The following is a 22063-nucleotide window of genomic DNA, read 5'->3' as shown; positions in this document are numbered from 1 at the left end:
CATAGGCCATTATAATAACATTAGAGCTGCTCCATCCTGGCCAAATGTTTAGAGTTGTTTAGGGCTGAAGCGGCACGCAGATCTTCGAAGACGACGGCAGTTGGGACACAGATGAAGCGTTCAGGGGCAAAAGGCTAATCAATAGAAGGTAAAAAAATATGAGCACATGCCTTAAACTATTGATGTGTCCTGGTGTTATAAATGTAAATTATCCACAATTTTAGCAAAAGCTCAATCCACTACGGAGGAACAGGTGAGTTATCCGCTTCGTGTGTGCACCGCAATACGCATGAGGCGATGGTTAAAAGCCAAACGGGACTCTGTGGTTTCCCCACGATGTAGGCTGGGTATCATGGGAGCTCATCTGTTGGGATGTATCTATGGGAACACGCCGCTGTTCTCTCAACGATTGCACCACAAAGCCGTAATAAACAGGTAGCTCCCCGGGCGCCGATCAATGGCAGCCCACTGCTCCCTATATACAGGGATGGGTCAAATGCAGTAGTCACATTTCGTGTATGTGTAAAAATGTATGTGACAATAAAAATAGTTTCTTCTTCTAGTCAATCATTAACTGATGAGAAAAAATATGATTCTTATCTCAAAATGCACACTTATCAGTGTGTAGAAAACATAACGAAATATGCGAAGAGCTCTGTGAGAAAATGTATTTCATTATTTTGCATGACTAAGACGCTGTAAAACTCTCCAACAGCCAAGTGAGTAAGTGTCACGGGAGTTCACGGTTAGGACCCAATAGCAAGACCACAGGAGTTAATATTAACAGGTTTTATTTAGAATATGTGTGACGGTGTGGAGCCCGTGGTCCGACACCAGAGAGCAGGCAGATCGACGGTGTGAGTCCCGTGGCTCGGCACCGGAGGGCTGGTAGCTTAACGGCGTGCAGTCCCGTGGCTCGATAGCAGATAGATACCAACTCCTCCCCTCTGGTAGGTGCTACAGGGCTCTGTACGCCAAGACCACCAGACACAGGAACAGCTTATTTGCACTGGCCATCACTCTCATGAACAATAAATAGGTTATACTACACTATTACCACCACTTACAACTCATGCCATTGTCTATAGGTTGATGTTCACATGTATATATACATATATACACTTTTTTCTCTTGGATATATATTTATACTTGTATTATAACTAAATGTTTATACCTACATCCGTTCTACTTTTTTGCTGCCCTTTTTTATTATTCACACATTTTCTTGTTTATTGTAAATTTGTGTTTGTACATTGAGAGCGGAGTGGAAACCGGAGACAAATTCCATGTATGCGTAAGCACATATGGCCAATAAAGCTGATTCTGATTCTGAGAGGAGGCAGATCGACGGTGTGAGTCCCGTGGCTCGACACCGGAGGGCTGGCAGCTTGACAGCATGTGTAGTCCGTTTAACACAAAGGAGGGCAGAATATGCCACGGGGTTGAAGCGGGTGAAAGATGGTACGACCTGACAACCCCAGACTGCAGGACCAGAGTTTATATCGTGTCAGGAGAATCGTTAGTGGGACCTGAGTCTGGTGTGTCAGGCTGCAGAAGGTGATTAGCTGAAGTAGCTGCAGCTGTGTGGCCATGGGAGGCGTCTGGTCTGACAGGGATCCTGACAGTAAGTTAATTGGGCACCAAGAGACCAATTGAAAACCCAGCTGTGACATCCCGAAAGTGGAAGAAAAAAAACATGTTTGTCCTGTGTACCATAATTGTGTTGCGTAACAACAGGGACAGCTGAACTCGATGCCCTTTTTCCACATTATGGCACGTTTCCTGTCGCAGCAATTTAAAGTCAAATGTATTCATTATATGAAGGTGTGGATTATTTGTTGTTTACATCCAATTTCCTTAGTGTAATTGCATAATAATATTTCAGATATTTAATTAGTTGTGGCAAATATACCACAGCCTACAGAATGTCTGTTATGTTTTTTTCAGCTGCGGTGGGATGATTAGCTCTTTAATAAAGGAAATATAAATGAATCCGATAAGACTACTTCGGTAAACTTGTATTTCAATGTTTATTACAAACTGTTTCAGGTAAACCCTCTACTCTCCAAGATGCCGATAATCCAGACTGGTCTCCGTCTCTAAAACGTGGACATGAGAAGGTTACCGAAGCTTCATCGGCCCGTGACAGCAGTCGGTACCAGAGACGTGTCGAGCGTGTACAACAGGCGAAACACAGAGATGCAGCCTCAGCATTGCTTGATATGAGTTTAACGTCGGATCATGCATATGACAGCCCAACAGCAGTCATGTGACAACAAATCAGAGAAACTTTGACTGAACTACAGGAAGTGAACACAGAGCAGAGAGGAGAGGGAGGAGGGGGAGAGAGGAGAGGGAGGAGGAGAGGGAGGAGAGGGAGGAGAGGAGAGGAGAGATGTAAAGAGACAAAGTAGTAGAATAAACAAATAAATGTGTATTTTGGATGTTTTCTTTCCACTTTTAGACAACTCTTATCCCACTTTATCGAATACAAAAGTTCAAAACAAATCAAGAACACGATATGAAACAGAACATCTTGAACTGGTGATTTATTTCGGGTTCTTTATAAACTTCTATTTGTTCCGCACTGTTCATTGGAGTCACTCCGCTGTAGTTAGTATACAGCATAGTGCACGTGGCTCTCACTTCAGCACAGACTGATCAACAGGGCCATGTGCACGGAACCATATTACAAACACATTGAACAATATCCACAACACTTTCTTTCCTTAAAGATTGCATTGTGTTGACATGCTTCAGCTTTACGATCATTCTATTGTTTTATGTCCCGTCAATAACGCAGTGCACATTATTCCATGTATGTGATTAACCTCACCTGGAGACAGTTTCACTCATAACTGTTAATAATTCAAAATGAAGCCGGCGTGACTGTAATGAACTGAAGATGCTGTTGTGCTGAAGGGTTGAAATGTTCTCTTCACAGTTGAATACAGCTTTAAACATCCATTGCCAAGTATTTTTGAATTCTACATTTGTTGATTGATTGTGAATCCGTTATTATGAATGCCATATCTCTTAAGTTATGTGTTTTTAATTGGCAACAAACTGACAAATTTAAACTCTGCAGCAGGACAATCTCGCAGTTATGTTGGAAAATATGTCATTTAAGTGAGACGGAAGAAAGAAAAGGTTAGAAATGAACCATGTTATATTTTGTCATTTTTCCACGAAAAAAGCAAAAGTAATGTTTGTCAAACATGGCTTCTTTGGCAAAGTTAAGCCAACGATGTGTTCTATTTTTGAACTCTGGGCTGTTGAATGAACTGGCTGACTCTTACATTATGGCATGTGATGTTGACTGCAAAAATATTGTAAGGAGTGTAGTGCAGGTGTTCTGTCTGTAGAGGGCAGTGTATAACAAAAAAACAAAACAAGGCTCACACTGGGTCAACACACACAGCTCTGTACTTCTATATTTGTGAGGAAACTCTTTGACATAATCCATTCTCTAGCCCCTTGCTATAACCTTAGCCATCTCAACTAAATGCCTAACTCCAACATGTAGCCTAACTTAACCTAAACCTACAATTTCACACACTTTCTGTGACAATTCCAAATTGAGCAACACTCAGATCAAATGCAGTTTCTTGTCCTGTCTCTTTCTCCAAATGGCATGCTCTCAAGCTAACAGTACCTCGTGAGTAAGTCAGTTTCAAGAGTGCTTCACAATTAAAGGCAGCATAACAAATACAAGACATGAAATGCACACATGCTAAAAACCAGAACAATTACATAATTAAATGAGAAACTAAAATCAAGTCTGAACAAGTGGGTCTTGAGCTACTTTTTAAGGGTCCTCAGTGTTCACAGGTCTGAAGTCCAATAGGGGAGAGTTCCAATGTTAAGGTTTAGCTACAACCTCACAGTCTGTTATTGTCTTGAGTCAGTGTATTGACAAAAGCAAAATGTGAGAGAGTGCAATGGCAACAGACTTGGCCTACAGTGCCTTTTCAAAATAAACTTCCGACATAGCTTTACTTCGTTTTTAGGTTTACTTACGAAACAAAACTTGTTCATAGGTTTCGGCAACACAATTAGTTGGTTTAAGCTTGTCGGAAAAGATTGTGGTTCAGGTGTTTGTTACGTAAAATAACTACATGCGTTACATAAATGGCGTAAGTAGGCAACGTAAAAAAGTGGTAAATAAGTCAACATGAAGATGTTATTCGTGCAAAATGTGTTCCATACACAAAACAGCGTTCTCCTGGGTGAAAGTCCTGTGTTTGTTTGAGCCGTCCATCCTCCCCTCTCTTCCGCCATACAAGGACTTCCTCACTCTTTCTATACGTCAGTTGCTCTGACAGTCTAATACTGACGCGGTTTCCATGACGGGTTTACATGGGAGTTAGTTGAAAGTATCAAGCATAGAACTTGATGTCTTAAGGTGTAAAAAATCTACTTCTTGATGCATTATTTATTTTCTAAGATGTTATTTGTGAGAATCGCCTTTCATACTGTTGCATCTCATGCAGAAGCTAAAGGGTGAACCGGTGCGTTGGAAACAGACACCAAAGGGTACTGACCAAGCATTTGTAATTGAGGAGATGGGAGTGAGAACGGGTAAACATGAAAAAAACATGAATGCCATATTTACATCACGTTTTCGACATTTTGTTCCATCTGGGGTTTGACTGTTGCTCTTTGAATTATGTCAAGTCATTGCGCTTCTTCCGCAACAGTAAAATGGCACCTGACTTCAGAATTAGCGCTACCTACTGCTTATAATGGTGAACTAACTATAAAATATTTGCATGGAAATGCCAAAGAATTTGCATCTTTATTTACCAATTTTCAGAAAATTCTGTTAAAACTTGTGCTACATTTAGATGGAAACCTGGCATATGTTAAGAACAAACCCCAAATCATACAGTGCCGTGCACCACCTGTCCTTGTGTATATCCTTTCAGTTTCAACGTTTGAGGCAAGACATGAAATTATACATAATTGGTGTTGTTTACTGGTTGTGATAATGGCACCTTTTAAAGCCGATCCTTGCATGGCCGAAATTGCTTTGCGATTGTCCTAACCTGACATCGTTTGGAAAACCACAGAGCATTTTACGGAGCCCTTATTCAGTGTCAACAAACGGAGGAAAGGCTGCATTAAAAAACATTCACATTTAGATTCATTGAGGACCCCCTTCCATGTGATATAAGATGTAAAAAGAATGACTGATAGTTAACAGTATGGCTGACGTTAACTGGTTTACTGTTATACGTTCTAATTGGAGAGAGAGCAGAATGTACACATTTAATCAGGTCTCTATGTTACAACAGTATTTGTCCTCTATGAATGTATATCAAAGCTAAAGTGCCATATTAAGATCATCTGATCTCTTCTATGAAAGCTGTATGGGCCAACATTGGAGGCTTGCTGAGTGGGTAATTATTTTGCATTACAGAGACAATAAACAATTACAAAGTGAATATTTACATTTAAAAAACCCTCTCAATTACAGGGAGACAAATGGAATGAAAAAAAAGAAGTAATAATTGTTGGAGTAATACATTCATTCTTCCCAGCTGCAGTTTCCCCCAGCTGCAGGGGGATTCGGTGCTTGTTCAGGAGTGAAATAGGGTGAAATGACAAAGATAGGGGCATTGTATCCACAACTTATTTATTTATGTATTTTCCTCTTTTAAGAGTAGATGAAATAACCTATAATAAATAACTGCTGAGTAAGACCATAATTATAGGACAATAAACCAACATGCACAACACAACTGTCCTCCCTTTTGCAAAAAGCCAATAGTGTATAACCATTGCTGAACACGTCTAACTCTACAATGATGGCAAGGCCACAAGCTGATTTGTAAAGATGTCAATACATTCAAAAGCTTTTTAGATAGTAATCATCTCCAAATTGTGTCTGCTGTGGATATGCAGTCCTCTGTCTGTGCGGATCGTCCCTGAGACAGTGTGTCTTGACTCCTTGGTTACTAGTGAACACTGTTGATTCAAGGTCACGCTGATGTGTATATATATGTGTGTATATATATATGTGTGTATATATATATATATATATATATATATATATGTGTGTATATATGTGTATATATATGTGTGTATATATATATATGTGTATATATATATATATGTGTGTATATATATATATATGTGTGTATATATATATATATGTGTGTATATATATATATATATATATATATATATATGTGTATATATATGTGTGTATATATATATATGTGTGTATATATATATATGTGTATATATATATATATGTGTGTATATATATATATATGTGTGTATATATATATATATATATATGTGTGTATATATATATATATGTGTATATATATGTGTGTATATATATATATGTGTATATATATGTATGTGTATGTATATATATATATATATATATATATATATATATATATATATATATATATATATATATATATATATAAACATTAGATGGAAGCCACGACCAATGTCTCATTTTGGAATATTGATCTCTTTATTTAGTCTTCAGTGTGTTAAACAACATTAAAGGGCCAGTGTGCAGCATTTCGGGGGCTCTTCGAGCAGAAATGAAATATGATATAACTATGTTTCCATCAGTGTATATTTACTTGAAATCAAGAATCGTGTTTTCATTAACTTACAGTGAGCCCTTCGTATCTCCATCGGGAGCAGGTCCACTTTTAGCAGTCTGCCCTGTTGCTACAGTAGCCCAGAACAGAAATACCAAACGCTGGCTCTAGCTAGAGCCTACTGCGTTTTTATGTTACAATAAGGTCACTGTAGTTCGCCAACATGCTGGTGAAACTGTGGTAACGTCAGCTGTAGAGAGCAAAACCATGGTTCCGCCAGCCGCCTTCTGACTTCAGTTGCTCTAAAAGTAGTGTTATTTTGATAAGGATGGCCTATGAACAAGGCAAACAGGGTCACCATGGCTTACGCTACTGCAGTCTTGGAAAGGGACTAGTGAGCGGACTTTGTTATTTCTACAGCTTCTGAAGACAACCTACTGAACAGTATGTGTGATATCGGATACTTGTTAGTTGTATACGTACAGTGGTAGAATAATGTGTAATATTCAGTGAATGGGGGAAAAGGCTTGTGTAAGAATGTGTAAGAATGTTGATCATGAAAAATGTTCAATGATTTTTAACAAATCTCAGATGTATCTCTATTTGGGAATCAAGCTTTATATAATTGGCAAAATGTTAGAATGGTGATGAAATGTACTCTTAAGGAGAACACACAAGTGGTCATTTGGATGCAGTTGTATGTGTCCCTGCCTGACCTCATATAAAACCATTGCAGTGCTACAGAGAAAAGTATAACAAGTGGCACATATAATTGTAATTTAATCCTAAAATGAATCAACGAAAAGTTCATTCATTATACTTCATTTGACAATACAAAACAAAGTCATACAGTCAGAAACACCACAAGGCACAGTACAGCAGCACAGGCATATCATTTAATTCACCCTTCAGTGTGTTACATGTACCACAAATGTAAAACAAGTCATTACTGACCAGTTCAAAATATGTTTTATGGTCAATGGTTAAGAAAGAGTTTCTAAGAAGAGATTATCATTCAGATCTTTAAGGCTAACATGTATCAACTTCACAGAAACAAAGCAATAATCCATGTATATAAATACACACACATACATATATATGGATTTATTTGTATATATGGTCTTGTTATATATCATACAGCACAATACGAACAAGCCCCTCTACATTACATTTACTTACACAGATATATAACTTAAAATACTTCATAAATTACACTACACTCTATTAATTTGCAGTTCAATAAAAAGCAGCTTTTTAAACAGTATTGAAACACAAACGGTATAATTAAAGCTTCACGCTTTCTGGATTTGTGATAGTGATAGTTTTCACCACCTAAAACTCTGTGAGGATAATAATACGCAACTAATGTTCAATTAAACAAAAACTTATTGATAAGGGGATGGGAGATTGACCTGGTACAATAAAGTTAACAATCAAGTGGTCAATTGATTAAAAGAAAAAACATTGTTTTAGTCTGTTTTGTTTTGGTCCATTGATGAAGCAACTGGTATTTATTGTCCATTGTTTTGATGCAAACACAAGTAGGTGGTTTTTTTTTTCCAAGTCTGTAGGAATTATGTATATTATAACAGTCTTTAATGAGAGCAAGTACATAAATAAATAGAATAAACAAGACATGGACTGGGATTCAGTGAAACCTGTGCCTGTAGCATTCATGTCTGACTGATACAAAAAGTGTATTATTTGTATGTATATTGTTTTGATCCAGAATGAAAATTGAATAAAAATGTAATAAAAAAAGTCAGATACTGCTTGATAATGTTAAACTGAGAAAATAAAGAAAAAATCTAAATGTTCTTTATTTGCAAAAACACTCTAATAAACTCTTCCAGATGTTGTGAGCATCTCTGTGACATCTTCACCCACGACCATGGAAATTATGTTTACTATTTTCCTGTTGTAAAGAAAGAAAAAACATTGCAATTCCATTCAGGAAGAGTTTTGTATTATGTAAGAAGCAGTGTGAACCCCACGTTACGTGTTTGACTGAATCCCATTCACCAGCGTGAACTCAATGGTGGAGAGGGTCAATGCACAGTTCCACACATCCACTTTTGAAATTAAAACACACTACAATGTCTATGGTTTCTTTTCTGTCGGAACTTTTAGACTGCTCCCACAACCACCATCGCCATTGATTTAAATGACCATTTCTTCTTTCATCCTAGTTCTTCAGACCTTTGCTGTGCATTCATTCATCCACCCAATGTACATTTTCCCATCATCTCTCTCTTTCTTTCATACTCTCTGTACTTGTCAGACCACCAACCAGTGATTCAGCTGTGGGGAAAATGAAACATGCCCATGAAATAAAACACTGCATTATTCTACTGCTTAATTGAAATGGGCTAAAAATCAGTAATCTGTAATATCATGAATGTGAATATTGATCCAAAAGCTGCAGAGGTTTCCGCCAACAACACCAATAAACAATTCTGAGGATACAATCAAAATGAAGTCAGCACTTACTGTAAACCGCCGAACCTCCCCGTTATCTACCAAATGGTGCTCCGTCTCTGGGGTGATGGCATAAGCCAGTCTCTGTTTCAGGAGAAAGGGAGAGGTGAAATTGACATAGTTTTAAATGTTAGACATTTTAAAAGAACACTTGATCTTCAATGAAACGTCTCTCTGGCAAGACAAATCCTACTTAATCCTCACTCATTTCCCCTTCGTCCATTTTTGGAGGAGTCATAGTTCCGACTTACATCGCAAAACTTTCCAGGCAGTGTGCAGAGTTTGTAGATGGCGTAGAGAGGCACTATGGACATTGAGGAAATGGCCAGACACCACCCCACCATGTTAGCCCATAGAGGAAACGTGTAGGTGCCGTAGTTGGGAGGGTTAAACGTGGCAAAGCTCACAACCACCATAAACTATGGAAGAAAATGATTTAAATGCAAAAGACCTGAGGAAGCATCAGTTAAAAAATATTCGCTGTTAATTGTACGTCGTTTTAAATGTTGTAATTCCAATGTGCAGCACTGTGAGTCTGTGCACGGACTCACCAGGAGGAAGCAGGGGCTGACAAACTTCCAGCACAGCCTCCAGTACCTGCCTGGTCGCTGGCCAATCATCTCTTCAATGTCGTCACTGAATCGGTCCACTCCTGAAACATGGAAATACTTTGCCATAATTGAATAACATGTATTGAAAATATTATTAATTAAGACAGTAGGTGACGAAAGTCACTCTGCAGAACCATTTGTAATAAGCCACTGCAACATTTCTTCCTCATCACGACTTTCTTTTTCTTCTAAACCTGGCTGTACATTGTTGTTTTTTTCAGCCTGGAAGGCATCGCTCACTGAAGAGGAATATATCCAGACTGACACCCAGGTAGTCAGCACAGCTTAGTGTATTTATGTAGCGGACAGCAGAACGAAAGACCACAATGCCCAGGGGCCGAGGGTTCCTCTTAGCCGTTATGAAGATGGGAAAAAAAAGACCCACTGAAGCCTTAGGCTTGATTTATCTGACTTGCCACGGTCAGGACCCACCAAAGTGGGCCAATATGCTGACCCCACCGCCTGGGGTTAGTATTTAGCCCTTTATGGATCCCTCCACAGTCCAGGTCCAGAAGACATGAGACAAGAAACTCAACACGGAAGTTCACGTAAACCATTTTCCCTGACCTTTAAATTGTTTTTATAATATTTTGTGGCTGCTGGAGTCTCCAGATGTGGTTGAGTTTTTACACAAAACAAAAGTCAGTTTTTAGCTGGTGGTAGATAAAACTGCATGTTGAGGTGAATGTCCGCCATAAAGAAGGTGGTCTTTACCGAATAATTTACACATAAAACAGGAAAAAGGAGGAAAGCCCAAATGGCCGACTCATTCAGCAAATACGGGGTTGAATCTTTTGAGGCCGTAATATGTAGAGGATATTTATTATTACACAACCTAAGTATTTCTTATGTGTTGTGCTGATCGAGTGCCTGATGTAATAATGATAATAATCACCATATAGACATGTTGTTCACTCTAAGAAAACTCTTTTATCTCATGCAGAGATGAACAGCAATTTAGAGGGATTTTGTGTGTTGGATGAGTGATACATATAAAACATAGAGCATCGAGTGTCAATATAATTCAGACATCTGGAGAGAAATTGAGTTTGAGGTCACCCCCACCACAATCTACAACCTAGCTATTAGACAGCTGACTCCCATGACAGATGGGAATTGCCTGTTCCCCAGCTGCAATTTTCTTGATGTGGTGTGGTGGCTCACTGCTGAGTGAACACAGAGGTAGCATTGCCAGGGTTCAAAACACTGGCCATTTAACTTCACTGAGCTCTTATGAGCAGCACAGCTACAGCATTATCCTTGTACTTTAACAACACATGCACAGAGGCTGAGGAGGCCGAAAGCATTGGTGGGACTGGACTTTGTAGCTGTAGTATCCTTACGTCTAATAGAACTATGGGGCATTGTGGCACGGCACACCGATACCAAGTGATTTCTTATCAAACCCTAAATACGGCATCAGCTTTGGTGGGCATGAAAACATAATTCCTCTGTTTTTTTCATTCCTCCTTCCTACTGTCTATCTCTCTCACCATAAAACCATGAAATGCCGATGGCTTCAATAAGCACTCCAAAGAGAATCGATGTTCCTGCCGCAAAGTGGTCCAGCAGAGTGAACACATACATCCCACCCTGGAAAGACAGGGAACATGTAATGAATGTATAATGATGGCGTTATTAAAATACACCTCATTGTATGTGACAGGAAAAAAAATCTGATGATTCACTTCATTGCATTTGCAGATACTTGTCGTAATTTGGTTTGTTGGACAGTGTTACAACCAGAGTTTGCGGAAATGATATGATACTTACATTTGTAACACAGAAGAGGGATATGAGAAAGGTGGAAACAACAATGAAGAGGGTGAACAGCTCTCTGTGCTTGTGGAGGCATTTAAACTCATCAATCAGACCTGTGATCACCGATTCCATCCCGCCCATCTACAACAGAAGACACTGAAGAGTTAGATTGAAACACAAAGTCAGTGAGTCACGGTAGATGTACCACTTGTTATTGCATAATTGCTTCACTGAAGCCCCAAAACGTAAAAATTACAAATGAAAATTGTTAATTTCACATTTTATCCAGGGAACAGTGCATGAGCTAAAATACCCATAAACACCAGAGCTATTACAGCACCATCACAACCTGTCAAACGAAAGAAATGTGCAATCAGTAGAGGGTAGATCTTCGCCAGGTGTGTCCCACTCTCCCCTTCCAAATGAAGTTGAATCTCACTCAGTTGTCCCCCCTGGCTCCCTTACAGTCAAGATGGCGGTGAAGACAACACAAATTGGGATGTATTTATCTTGTATAATTCCTTACTTTGGTAGATCGTAACATTTCGGGGATGGTACAAATCTGCAGATTCTCTGGTTCAAAATGAGGCCAAATCTCTCTGTTGATGTCAGTTTTTGAGCCACGACAAAGTCCAAACCGTGGCCAGCGACGGACTCGGTAAGGCCCGTTTTAAGCCTAGCCGATCGTCGGAAATGTCTTTTGGGGATGGTGGGTGCATACTCACAGCACTGTCAATGCCCAGAGTCAACAGCATGATGAAGAAGATAACAGCCCACACGGATGATCCAGGTAATGTTGCAATGGCTTCTGGGTAAATGACAAACACCAAACCAGCACCTACAGAACAACAAATCCAAGGAAAGTAGAAAACAGCACGAAACACAAACATTGCAGCAGACATGAAATATTAGACAGTTAAGCAAAAATACATACGACAAGAGTATGACAAATAACACCATACCGTCTCGGGCAACCTTATCCAGGGCTACGTTGTGCTTGTGGGACATGTACCCAAGGAAGGAGAAGACCACAAAGCCGGAGAAGAAACTGGTTAAGGAGTTAATGGAGCTGGTGATGATGGCGTCTCTGGATAATTAAAACAACAGTACAGAATGAGAATGCAAAACAAAACCATCAATCAGTCATGAGTCAATATTAACATAATTGACCAGTCAGTCAATTCAACAGTCTGTCATTGGTGGGTGAAATCCTGTTCAGGCTTTTAAATGACAACAATGTTAGTTTGCTGTAGTGTTGAGAGTTTAACCTCCTTCAATTGCAAAAAAATAAGGTAACATTAACCAATGAATGAGTTGGTCAGTGTAATGAGGACTAAGTGTGTAATAATGTGTGAAATTGAAATAAGGAGACTAAATTTACACATGCCGTTACATTGTCCGACAGAAAATGTGCAATTCTTCATTCCTTATCAAAGTCAGACATGAGTGATTTTGTGTTCTGCTCACGGAGGAATCCTCAAGGTGGACAGTGTCATGTGTCAGTTATCAGAAACATGAAAAAAGCAGATAAAAGGCTCCCGTGGGACGCTGGTGATTTTCAAAGAGTGCATCAGTTGTGATTGGTGTTACGGCTGTCTGTGGCACAGCATGGTGTCAAAGACATAGCGGGTTTCCAGGAGCTTCAAAGGTTATTGTAATTCACCTGCTTATGTTGCGTGCATGCGTTTGTGTGTGTGTTTAAGCAACTCCCAGTCCTCTGTCTCTGTGAATGCCCTCTTTTTTTCTCCTTGTGTGTCTGTACCTGTAACAGTTGTTGCTGAATTTGTTGTAGCTGGAAAAGGCAATTAGCACACCAAACCCCACTCCCAGAGAGAAACAGATCTGTGTTGCTGCCTCGATCCAGACCTGGGGAGCAACAGAACAAGCACACTTGTGTGAAGCGGCAAACAAAAGGCACAGGAGAGGAAAAAAGGCATTATTAGGGATAATTGCAGGAAACTCATTCACCGGCAGCAGATGAAAGACGCTTGTGAATACGGGGGGTAATTTTGCAAATTACTGCTCCATGAATCTATCTAATCTAATTCTCCAATTGCTGCCATGCATCTCTTTGTCTCTCTTCTTGCTTTCGCTCCCATTCTCCAAAACGGAGTCCTTTAGTCCTGCATACATACTTATTGAGGTCCTTAGTGCTGTGATAGCAGCTTTCACAGATGACGAACATATTAGAGACAGGTAACACAAACGATTTTCTCACTTTGTTTATGCCTTTATGTGTTTGTGTGTCTCGTTTTCTACTCCTTCTAAACCCTGCCTTGTCATTTATGTTTAATTCCCTCCTATCTACTTGCAATCCCCCATTCTTATCCTATTTTGCATGCAATCGTAAAACACTTCCACCACAATTAACATTGAAAATAACGTCAATATTGCCTGTATTGTCGTAACTCCGTGTTGCTAGCAAAGCCTTGAACACAGAATGTTTCTGCTTGAAATAAAACAGTTTTCAACTGTAAAAAGTGTGAATGCAGAAGCGAACTCACTTTAAAATGATTGAATCATCCTATGCTTGCATTTTATTGCTGCTGCTACTTGTATTTAATGAGCAAAAGTAATTACCTTTCTGTTATGATGTACAATAGCCATTTGAAGTCTAATTTAGCACATTGGGATGATATAGTGGACAACATATGTTAGTCATTTTAGAGCAACCCCACTTTTAAAATGTTCTTACACATTGTTTGAAGTACTATTGTTGGATAGAGGACACAGTTACCTTCGCAGGCCTTCTGTTCTTCTCATCTAGCACCCCCACAACTCTCACCTCACTCGTGCCCCCCCCTCCACCCTCTCCTTTTAAAACTCACCTTGGCATCACAGAGTTTCAGGAAGTCCACAGAGAGGTAGGCCTTAATGCCATCGATGGCTCCGGGCAGAGTGACTCCGCGGATCAGCAGTACAGTCAAGACCAGATAGGGCATTGTGGCTGTGATCCACACAACCTGAAAGGGTTGCATGAGGTACAAACACATACACATTTACAGAACTCTGTCAAGCTAGCTGCTTATGAAGGACTCCGATGATGAGCAATGAGTGCACGGGCAGAATACACGCAGGTAGACAGGCAGGTAGCCCGCCCAGTGATTATATTCGGGCCAAATGAAATGATTTCACAGGCTTATTGCAGTCCTGCAACAGCCACAGATACGAGATTATTTCAGAGCATTCGATTGATTGATTGCTGTCAGGATGTAATGAGAATTTCGAACAAACTGGTATGAGTATTACGTACAGTAGACGACGGTCTGCACGCCCCCAATTTGAACAAACAGACAAGAGTACCAGCATGAGAGCAGATCATGTTGTGGACGGGGGCCGCAGCACCTATTTTAGCCACCAAAAAGAAGGGCGCACTTAAAAAAAACGTCAGTTTAAGTGTACTCGAAAATTAAGAATATATGCTTAGAGAGCATAGATAGGTTTCACTTTCAGTTTAGTTTCCCATCAGAAAGGGCGGACGAAAACACAAAGTGGTGAAAAATATAGTGTAGGCCACACTTAAATGGATATTAAGCTTTTTAATAAGTGAGCCTTTCTTTTAGGTGTCTAAAATGTGTTTTGCTGCTGCCCCCATCCACAGCAGTATATTGCTTTGCTCTAGTGTCGCTACTGCTGTCTGCTAATCCAAACTCGAGGCGTGCTAACCGCAATCTACTGGAGGTATTGAGTCACTTCAATATTCTTGGATAGAATCGTACTTTTGTGGTTTTCACATACAAAAAAACATGGCGAGTGTATCATTTCCCACCTTGCCAGAGGTCTTGACTCCCTTCCAGAGACTGAAGTAGAGCAGAACAATCACTACGCCGAGACAGGAAGTCAGCTGCCAACGTGGACGGCCCAGATCATCGATACCATTACTGTCCTGGATGTGCAGCACGCCTCGTCTAAGGAAAGAGGGTATTCTGGTAAGAACCACGACTGCTCCTGAGTCCCTATTCATAGTTTATAAAGTTTCTGCCACAAATATGGTCCACTAGTTGATACACAGGACAATGCATACATTAAATGGCACATATGTTGTCATTGAGGCAATTCAGTACAGTACGCACCAGAGTTCAAGGTCTATCATTTCAAAGTTATGAAAATGTGATTTAACCTGAAAACCACAGTTGGAGGCAAGTACACATAACCCCCTGGACTTAAACCAGGACATGTTAAACCAGGAGCAGTAGAATCCCTTAACATCGTGACCCAGCCAGAAAACAAAGATGCAGTTATAACCCCCCCCCCCCCCATTGAGTCCTGCAGATCTGCACTTTGAGCTCACTTCACGAATAGACATATAAAAGTTACCCTGAAATAACTGATTTTAGATGTGCAAATAATGTGTGCATTCGAGACGCAGGATAAATAAACAACATTATTATTCACAACATCCTTCACAGTAACCTGCATAAAATTGCCTTAACAATCTAAGTCTGGCCTCGTTGGAAGTTCTGTACCTGGGGGTTCATTGGTGACAAGTGACATGTGACCCGAGGCAATATGGCCAGATGGATGATACGTGAAGTGTCGGTGCATCTGTTGCTTGAAAATGTTGGATTTTAGAAGATCATGACAGTCTGCCAAGAGAGAAAAACTGCACTGGCAATAAAAGGTAACAGATTTGAAAGCGTACCTTTCTATTGCATTCTGTGAAGTTGAATGTGTCACCTGAGAGACTGAACATTGCTGAGGCCTTGATTCAGATCATTTCAGAGACAGCCCAACAGATGAAACTGAATAGGATGAGTCAATGTTCAACCGATGAGGTCAAATTGTCTGCAGGTGGTTCTGTGTGAATAGCACACTGCCATTTCAACTGTCACAACTGTCACAACACAACAACCCCTCACTTGTTGTGGGGACACCTGTTCGGCTTCACAACGTTGGAGGCTGCATCAGCGAAATGCATCCAAACTCTGGATCCATTTTGAGGAAAACATCCCTGCTGTACATTTTTCTTTTTCTTCAAGTATTCAAAGTGATATATATTCTGAGACATTACGAATCATAAGCCTTTTCAGTTTTATTTCACTCTATTTCTGCATTGCATCAAACATTTTACCTGCGGCCAGCAGCTCTATAGCGAGCTGTGTCGGTTTGTCGGTCCATACTAATTTCACCTCCCTTTGGCGGCGACGGTTTTTCGCCCTATGAGCTTTAAATTTGCCATGGAGGTCAAATGTTTGTGAGGGTGTGTGCGTGTGAATACATGGATGCATAAACGTACAGAGTTACAGTTATTGCAAAATAGTGCTCGTTTCCTGTGCACATCCTGCCTAAGCTTCACACCAATGTTTTAGTAGCTGGACATATACATAAAGTATATATTATGTTTGCCTTATTACAGTGCAGACGTTTTCATATCTGCTGTTAAGATATATAGCAATTAGAATAGAAAGTTACAGTTATAACGAGAAAGCATTAACATAAAGTATTGCTTCATGTTGGAATAGAATATTTTGTTATGAAGGCATTTTATTGTTCATCTCTCCATTTTTAGGTCCCAAAATTCTAATTCACAATTAGCTGCTTAGTTGCCATATAAGTTTGACGATGACAACTATTTTCAAGAGTAGGTGGGGATCCAAACTGACTTTACATCTATGTAATTGCTAGGGGTGTAACGGTTCACAAAATCCACGGTTGGGTTCGGTACGATACAGTGGAGCCACGGTTCGGTACGTTTCGGTACAGTAGAAAACTATAAATGCCAGAGAAATGGACTTGATTTTAAAATATATTTATTCATTACAACTAACATCATGAAGTTATTCTTTGACTTTGAACAATGATGGAACTATACCTGAGTGACTCATCTTCTGGAGTGTCTTCTTAGCAACACATAAGCATAAAAAACAAAAACTGCTCCTTAATGTTGTGTAGTATTACTTACATCTTGCTTACATCTTGTATTGTTACTTACATCTTGCAAAAGAGATTTTTAATCTCAATGGGACTACCTGATTAAATAAAGGTTTTAAAAAAAAAAGAAAAAAAGATTTTTAAATTTTTTTTTTATTCAAACATATTCGGTTCGTCATGCGTGCCGAACCGTGAGCCTCGTACCGAACGGTTCAACACGAATACGCGTACCGTTACACCCCTAGTAATTGCACATTCTTGAACAGGAACGAACTATATCAAACAAATATTATAGAACAAATATTACAGCCTGAGTTCAGGCCAACTTACTCAAAGTACTCCTGAGCAGGGGTGGCCTTGTAAATGTCACCGACTGAGCTGTTGTCAGCCCAGTCGGAGCAGTTAGGACTGTTCCAACTGTTGTTGCAGTGGACCCACGGCAGCTCGCTGGTGAACGAGGAGAAGAGGTAGAACAGCGCCCAGGAGATGATGACATTGTAGTAGAAACCAACATAGAGGGAAATGAGGATCACTGTAAAGCCTACACCTGTTAGGGGCACACAGATGAATCATACAGTATTTATAGGCATCAAAGACATAGGGATGCATTGATAGAAAGAGATGGACACATTACTAGCCTATACAATACAATTCATAGTTCAACATTAAAGCAAAGTAGCCACTTCACATCTGGCCTATGACCTCTTTAGTTTAGTCTAGTATATGTGATATGGACATCACAGGAGCGTTAGAATTGTATGTAAATGCACAAGCACCAGATGCACTGTGTTTCGTGTTTGGAATGAAACTAATGCTAATATACAACACATGTCCACAGAACATTTAGTTACATTTTGTTAAATGTTAAGTTAATGTATGTTGACTCTACAGATGTGCTGGCGACTTATAGCGAATTCACCAAGCAGTGAAGTAGCTTTCACCATGTAGGTATTTAAAAATAAGCTTTAAGGTGGAATCGTTTATGAAGCTTTTTGTCTTTTGCTCTTTTGTCCGCATTTTAGATTTTCTGGTTCTACAGTGACATAGCTGATTGTGAGATAGTGACGCAGTGTGATAGGTGTGAGATCATCATCACATGCCTGTAGAGCTGAGGAATCTCAAGCAGTTGAGATTTGATTTCACATTTTTGTGGAACTTACTTGATTATAAAATCTTTGTTGCATGTCACTCTGCATCTCTCTCTGCTTTTCCTCTCATCTTTCTGCTGTTAGCTATCAAATAAAAGGCATAAAATGCTCCCAAAACACACAATTATTAACTCTGCAACTGGATACTGATAGCACACAAAAGAAGCATAACAAATACTGTTGTATGCCTTGTTCTAATGAATGTCAGCTTATCAGGAAAGTGTTTACCGTCTTGCTCAAGGAAACAAATCTTTAACTTATCTTGGATGTTGACCACACTTTCATGCAACGCACACCTTTAGCGTGCTGTATGCTTTCATCATGCAGTGAACAGTGACAGTGGTGTAGTGCTAATCTTAACAAGCATGTTTTTGGGATCTCACTTCCCGCGATTGTCGCCACAGTTCGTCATCCTGCGAATGCCAGAGCTTTCATCAGTGTGTCATTGGCTAACTCACCATTGTGTGACCTCATCCAGCCATAGACAGTGACTTATATATAAATGAGAACTTTGACATTATTACTTTGCAGGAATGTTCATAAACTAACCAAGTTATGATTTTAATGTATTTGGTCATGAAGAGACATTATGAATCAGTAGAAACAGTAACATGTTCCACACAAGGTTCCAATTTAAGCATAAATGTAGTGAACAATGACTAGATCCTGATGGATTATTACACCACCAGAGCACACACCACGAAGCACAACCTCTCACTCAGTATGAAAACACCAGCCTTTAAAACACGCCTGCGGTCTCATAAAAAACGCCGCGACTTCTAAAGATTGCCTCTTCGTGCCTTAATTATCAACGCATCTACCCTTTCTATACATCTGAAACAATGTGCTCTTCTAAGTCCGAATTTAATTGTTGTCTTTTGCCAAGTGTGCCTTATTGATTCCTTTTGTAAATGTGGATGTGATATTTGTCCAGGGAGCGCTGCCTCTTATTAGCTCCACATCAGGCAATGCCATCTCTCTCTCTCTCCATTTGCCTCTCTCTGTCTTTTTCTTCAAATGCATTGATCTTGAGAGGAAACCAGCTTGTTGATCAGAATAATTACTGTCAATATGGGCATGTGTATGTGTGTATTTGAATCATTACTATTATCCCCCTGCTGAGAGACCGAGCGAGAGAGAGAGTGAAGCGTGTGATTAGAACGTCAACCTACTCGGTGTGGTCCCTGACAGACGGCACATGTTCACACGCAGGAGGCACACGCTCAGAGACACACACACAAAAACAGATGTACACCATGAAGGAGCACGTACAGTACACATTGAATATAAAGTTGAACAAAGCAAAGTGTATTATTATATTTCCAACCAATGACTTTGCTCAGAAACAGGAACTGGTCTTAATGTTTGTTTCTCCATTCGTGCACGTTTGGATGGCATTCTCCTGAGCTGCGCTTTGCTTATCGATGTGTTGAAAAGTACCACTCGAGAGTGTTCACCGCCACTATTTGACAGAAGGATTTGGACAATCAGGACAAGACTCTAAAAGCCCAATTTTCCATTTGCTTTCCATCTGAGTGCCAACAGAACCTGATGTTCTGGGGAGGATAAACAATGCCTGTCGCCCCGCTCAACACAGGAGACGAGCAGACAAAAGAGACTGGCATGTGGACAGACAGGCATGTGGGCAGACAAGCAGACAGAAAGATATGCAGATATTAAAGGTCCTTTATCAAACAGGCAGGCAGGCATGTACGCACCATGACAGGCAGCTTTAAAATACATGTGAAAGCATTCGTGGTCAAGAATTTGCTTGTGTACATCTTCCAGTGTGAGCACGTGTCTGTCTTTCGATCTAAATATGTGTTCCTACCTTTAAATATGGGACAGATCTTCCAGACGCCTGCTGCCCCCTCTCTGTTATACTGTCCCAGAGCCAGCTCCATGTAGAAGAGAGGCATGCCTGCTATCACCATGAAGAACATGTATGGCACCAGGAACGCACCTGCTCACACACAGACAGGTCAAACGTCAGTAAAGTCACAGAGTAGGGAACATAGATGATTATCAACACTCTTAAAAATAGTTTGGGTTCGGGCACCTCGGTGGCTCAGGGGTAAAGTGCCCACCATCAGCCACAAAGTCTCTCTCTCGAATTTACTGTCATCTCTCAAAAATATTGGCGTAATTGACTCAAATTAAACACTAATATTTTCCCTAAAATACAGGTGTGACAGCATGCCAGCCTCGACTATGGCTGCAGTATTATTTATAGCTCCTAAACGTAATGAGAGCTCTATGTTAAACAGCTATAATTAGTGGCAGTGATTGTTAGAGCTAATCTATTCAGAGCAGCTGTGGTGCTTTTTCCCCTATTTTGATCTCTGTAAAAGGGGGAAAAAATCTCAATCAGCGAGCACAAGGAACACACACACATACACACACACGTGCAAATAGCAGTATTTGTGCATTCATGTGAGTAAAGTGCATGCACCCACGAACAACAATCTGTGGATGGGACCATTTGGACATGGGCCAATATCAGCTTCCTCCCCTCACCCCTTTAATCCATCTCACCTCCTCCATTCTTATAGCAGAGGTAGGGAAATCTCCAGACGTTGGCGAGGTCCACGGCAAATCCGATCACAGACAGGAGGAAGTCGATTTTCTTGCCCCAGGTCTCCCTCTCCTCCTCCCCACTCTGGTTGATCTGAGCTGGAGTCGGAGCCACAATGGTGCTCGAGGTGAACTGAACCCCATTCTGCTCCTTCACCAAGATCAGCTCCACCTAAAGAGGTGGAAGTCAAGGAGTTAAGAATCAATCCGATTCAACAGGCGTTGAAAACATACTCATTTAAAGTCTCTTTTAGTCACCAATGTATCACCGTGATTTTATTATTCTCTCAATTCCCACTCATGACAGAAGGTCACCTTCACTTCATCAATTCTTCATGCATCAAGGCGTTACATGTTGTCCTCTGAGTTTTACTCAAGACGTCATTCAGTTCATTTTAGCCTCAAGAAAATGTGGCTTTTGTTACAACTACGATTCTTTCCCCACCCAACGCTTTTCAGGGCTGTAGAAATTAGGTCAGACGGACCAAATCAGAGATAAATTAACCGAATTCAGGAGCTTGCCCCATACTCTGATTAATTTAAGGTTTTTTTAATCGGACTGAATTGCATGCCATTAATGCACTACTTGCGTCAGATACGCACTCACCTCTTTGGGGCCCATGGTGTTGGAGGTGGGCTTTTCCGGGGCGACAACCGAAGACATCAGGCCGGCAGGGACTCTCTCTGTCAGCACGGAGGGGTGAGCAGCCTTCGATAGTGAAATGCCGGTGGATGTGGAGGAGGAAGAAAGAGTCTTGAGATAAACGCGAGGTAGAAAATAATTCATCCCTTTTGGGGAAATCGAGTTATAATTGCGAATGTAATCAGACTTAATCGGGTTCAACACGATAGAAAGAGAGAAATGTTGCGATAAAAGCAGAAGAATTTTTTTTGTAAAACATGTTAAGCAGACAGTATAGGAGATAAACACATAAAAGAAGGATATGTCATTAAATATATTAATTGATGTCAACGTCTAGAGGTTTTACCTGAATTAATACATAAAGAGCAAGAGGGGGGTGAAGAACAGGGGGGGAGCGTCTCCACC

At 40.3% G+C, this 22063-nt stretch overlaps 1 protein-coding gene across 1 annotated transcript; it reads right to left on the bottom strand.

Annotated features, from left to right (window-relative positions):
* Positions 1-20: 20 nt before the first annotated feature.
* On the bottom strand, positions 21-21679 carry slc6a3 (solute carrier family 6 member 3; the record flags this gene model as incomplete). Its single annotated transcript, XM_079276209.1, has 15 exons — positions 21-134; positions 9063-9134; positions 9302-9469; positions 9602-9702; positions 11155-11254; positions 11435-11563; positions 12148-12260; positions 12385-12509; positions 13185-13288; positions 14251-14385; positions 15192-15330; positions 17624-17840; positions 20273-20404; positions 20977-21187; positions 21623-21679. 15 exons carry the CDS (start codon positions 21677-21679, stop codon positions 21-23), a joined length of 1917 nt encoding a protein of 638 aa, XP_079132335.1.
* Positions 21680-22063: the final 384 nt, after the last annotated feature.

This window comes from Melanostigma gelatinosum (assembly GCF_949748355.1).
Source record: "Melanostigma gelatinosum genome assembly, chromosome: 9".
NCBI classification, from domain to species: Eukaryota; Metazoa; Chordata; class Actinopteri; order Perciformes; family Zoarcidae; genus Melanostigma; species Melanostigma gelatinosum.
The sequence above is the reverse complement of the archived record's forward strand: the minus strand, read 5'-3'. Positions and strand labels throughout refer to the sequence as shown.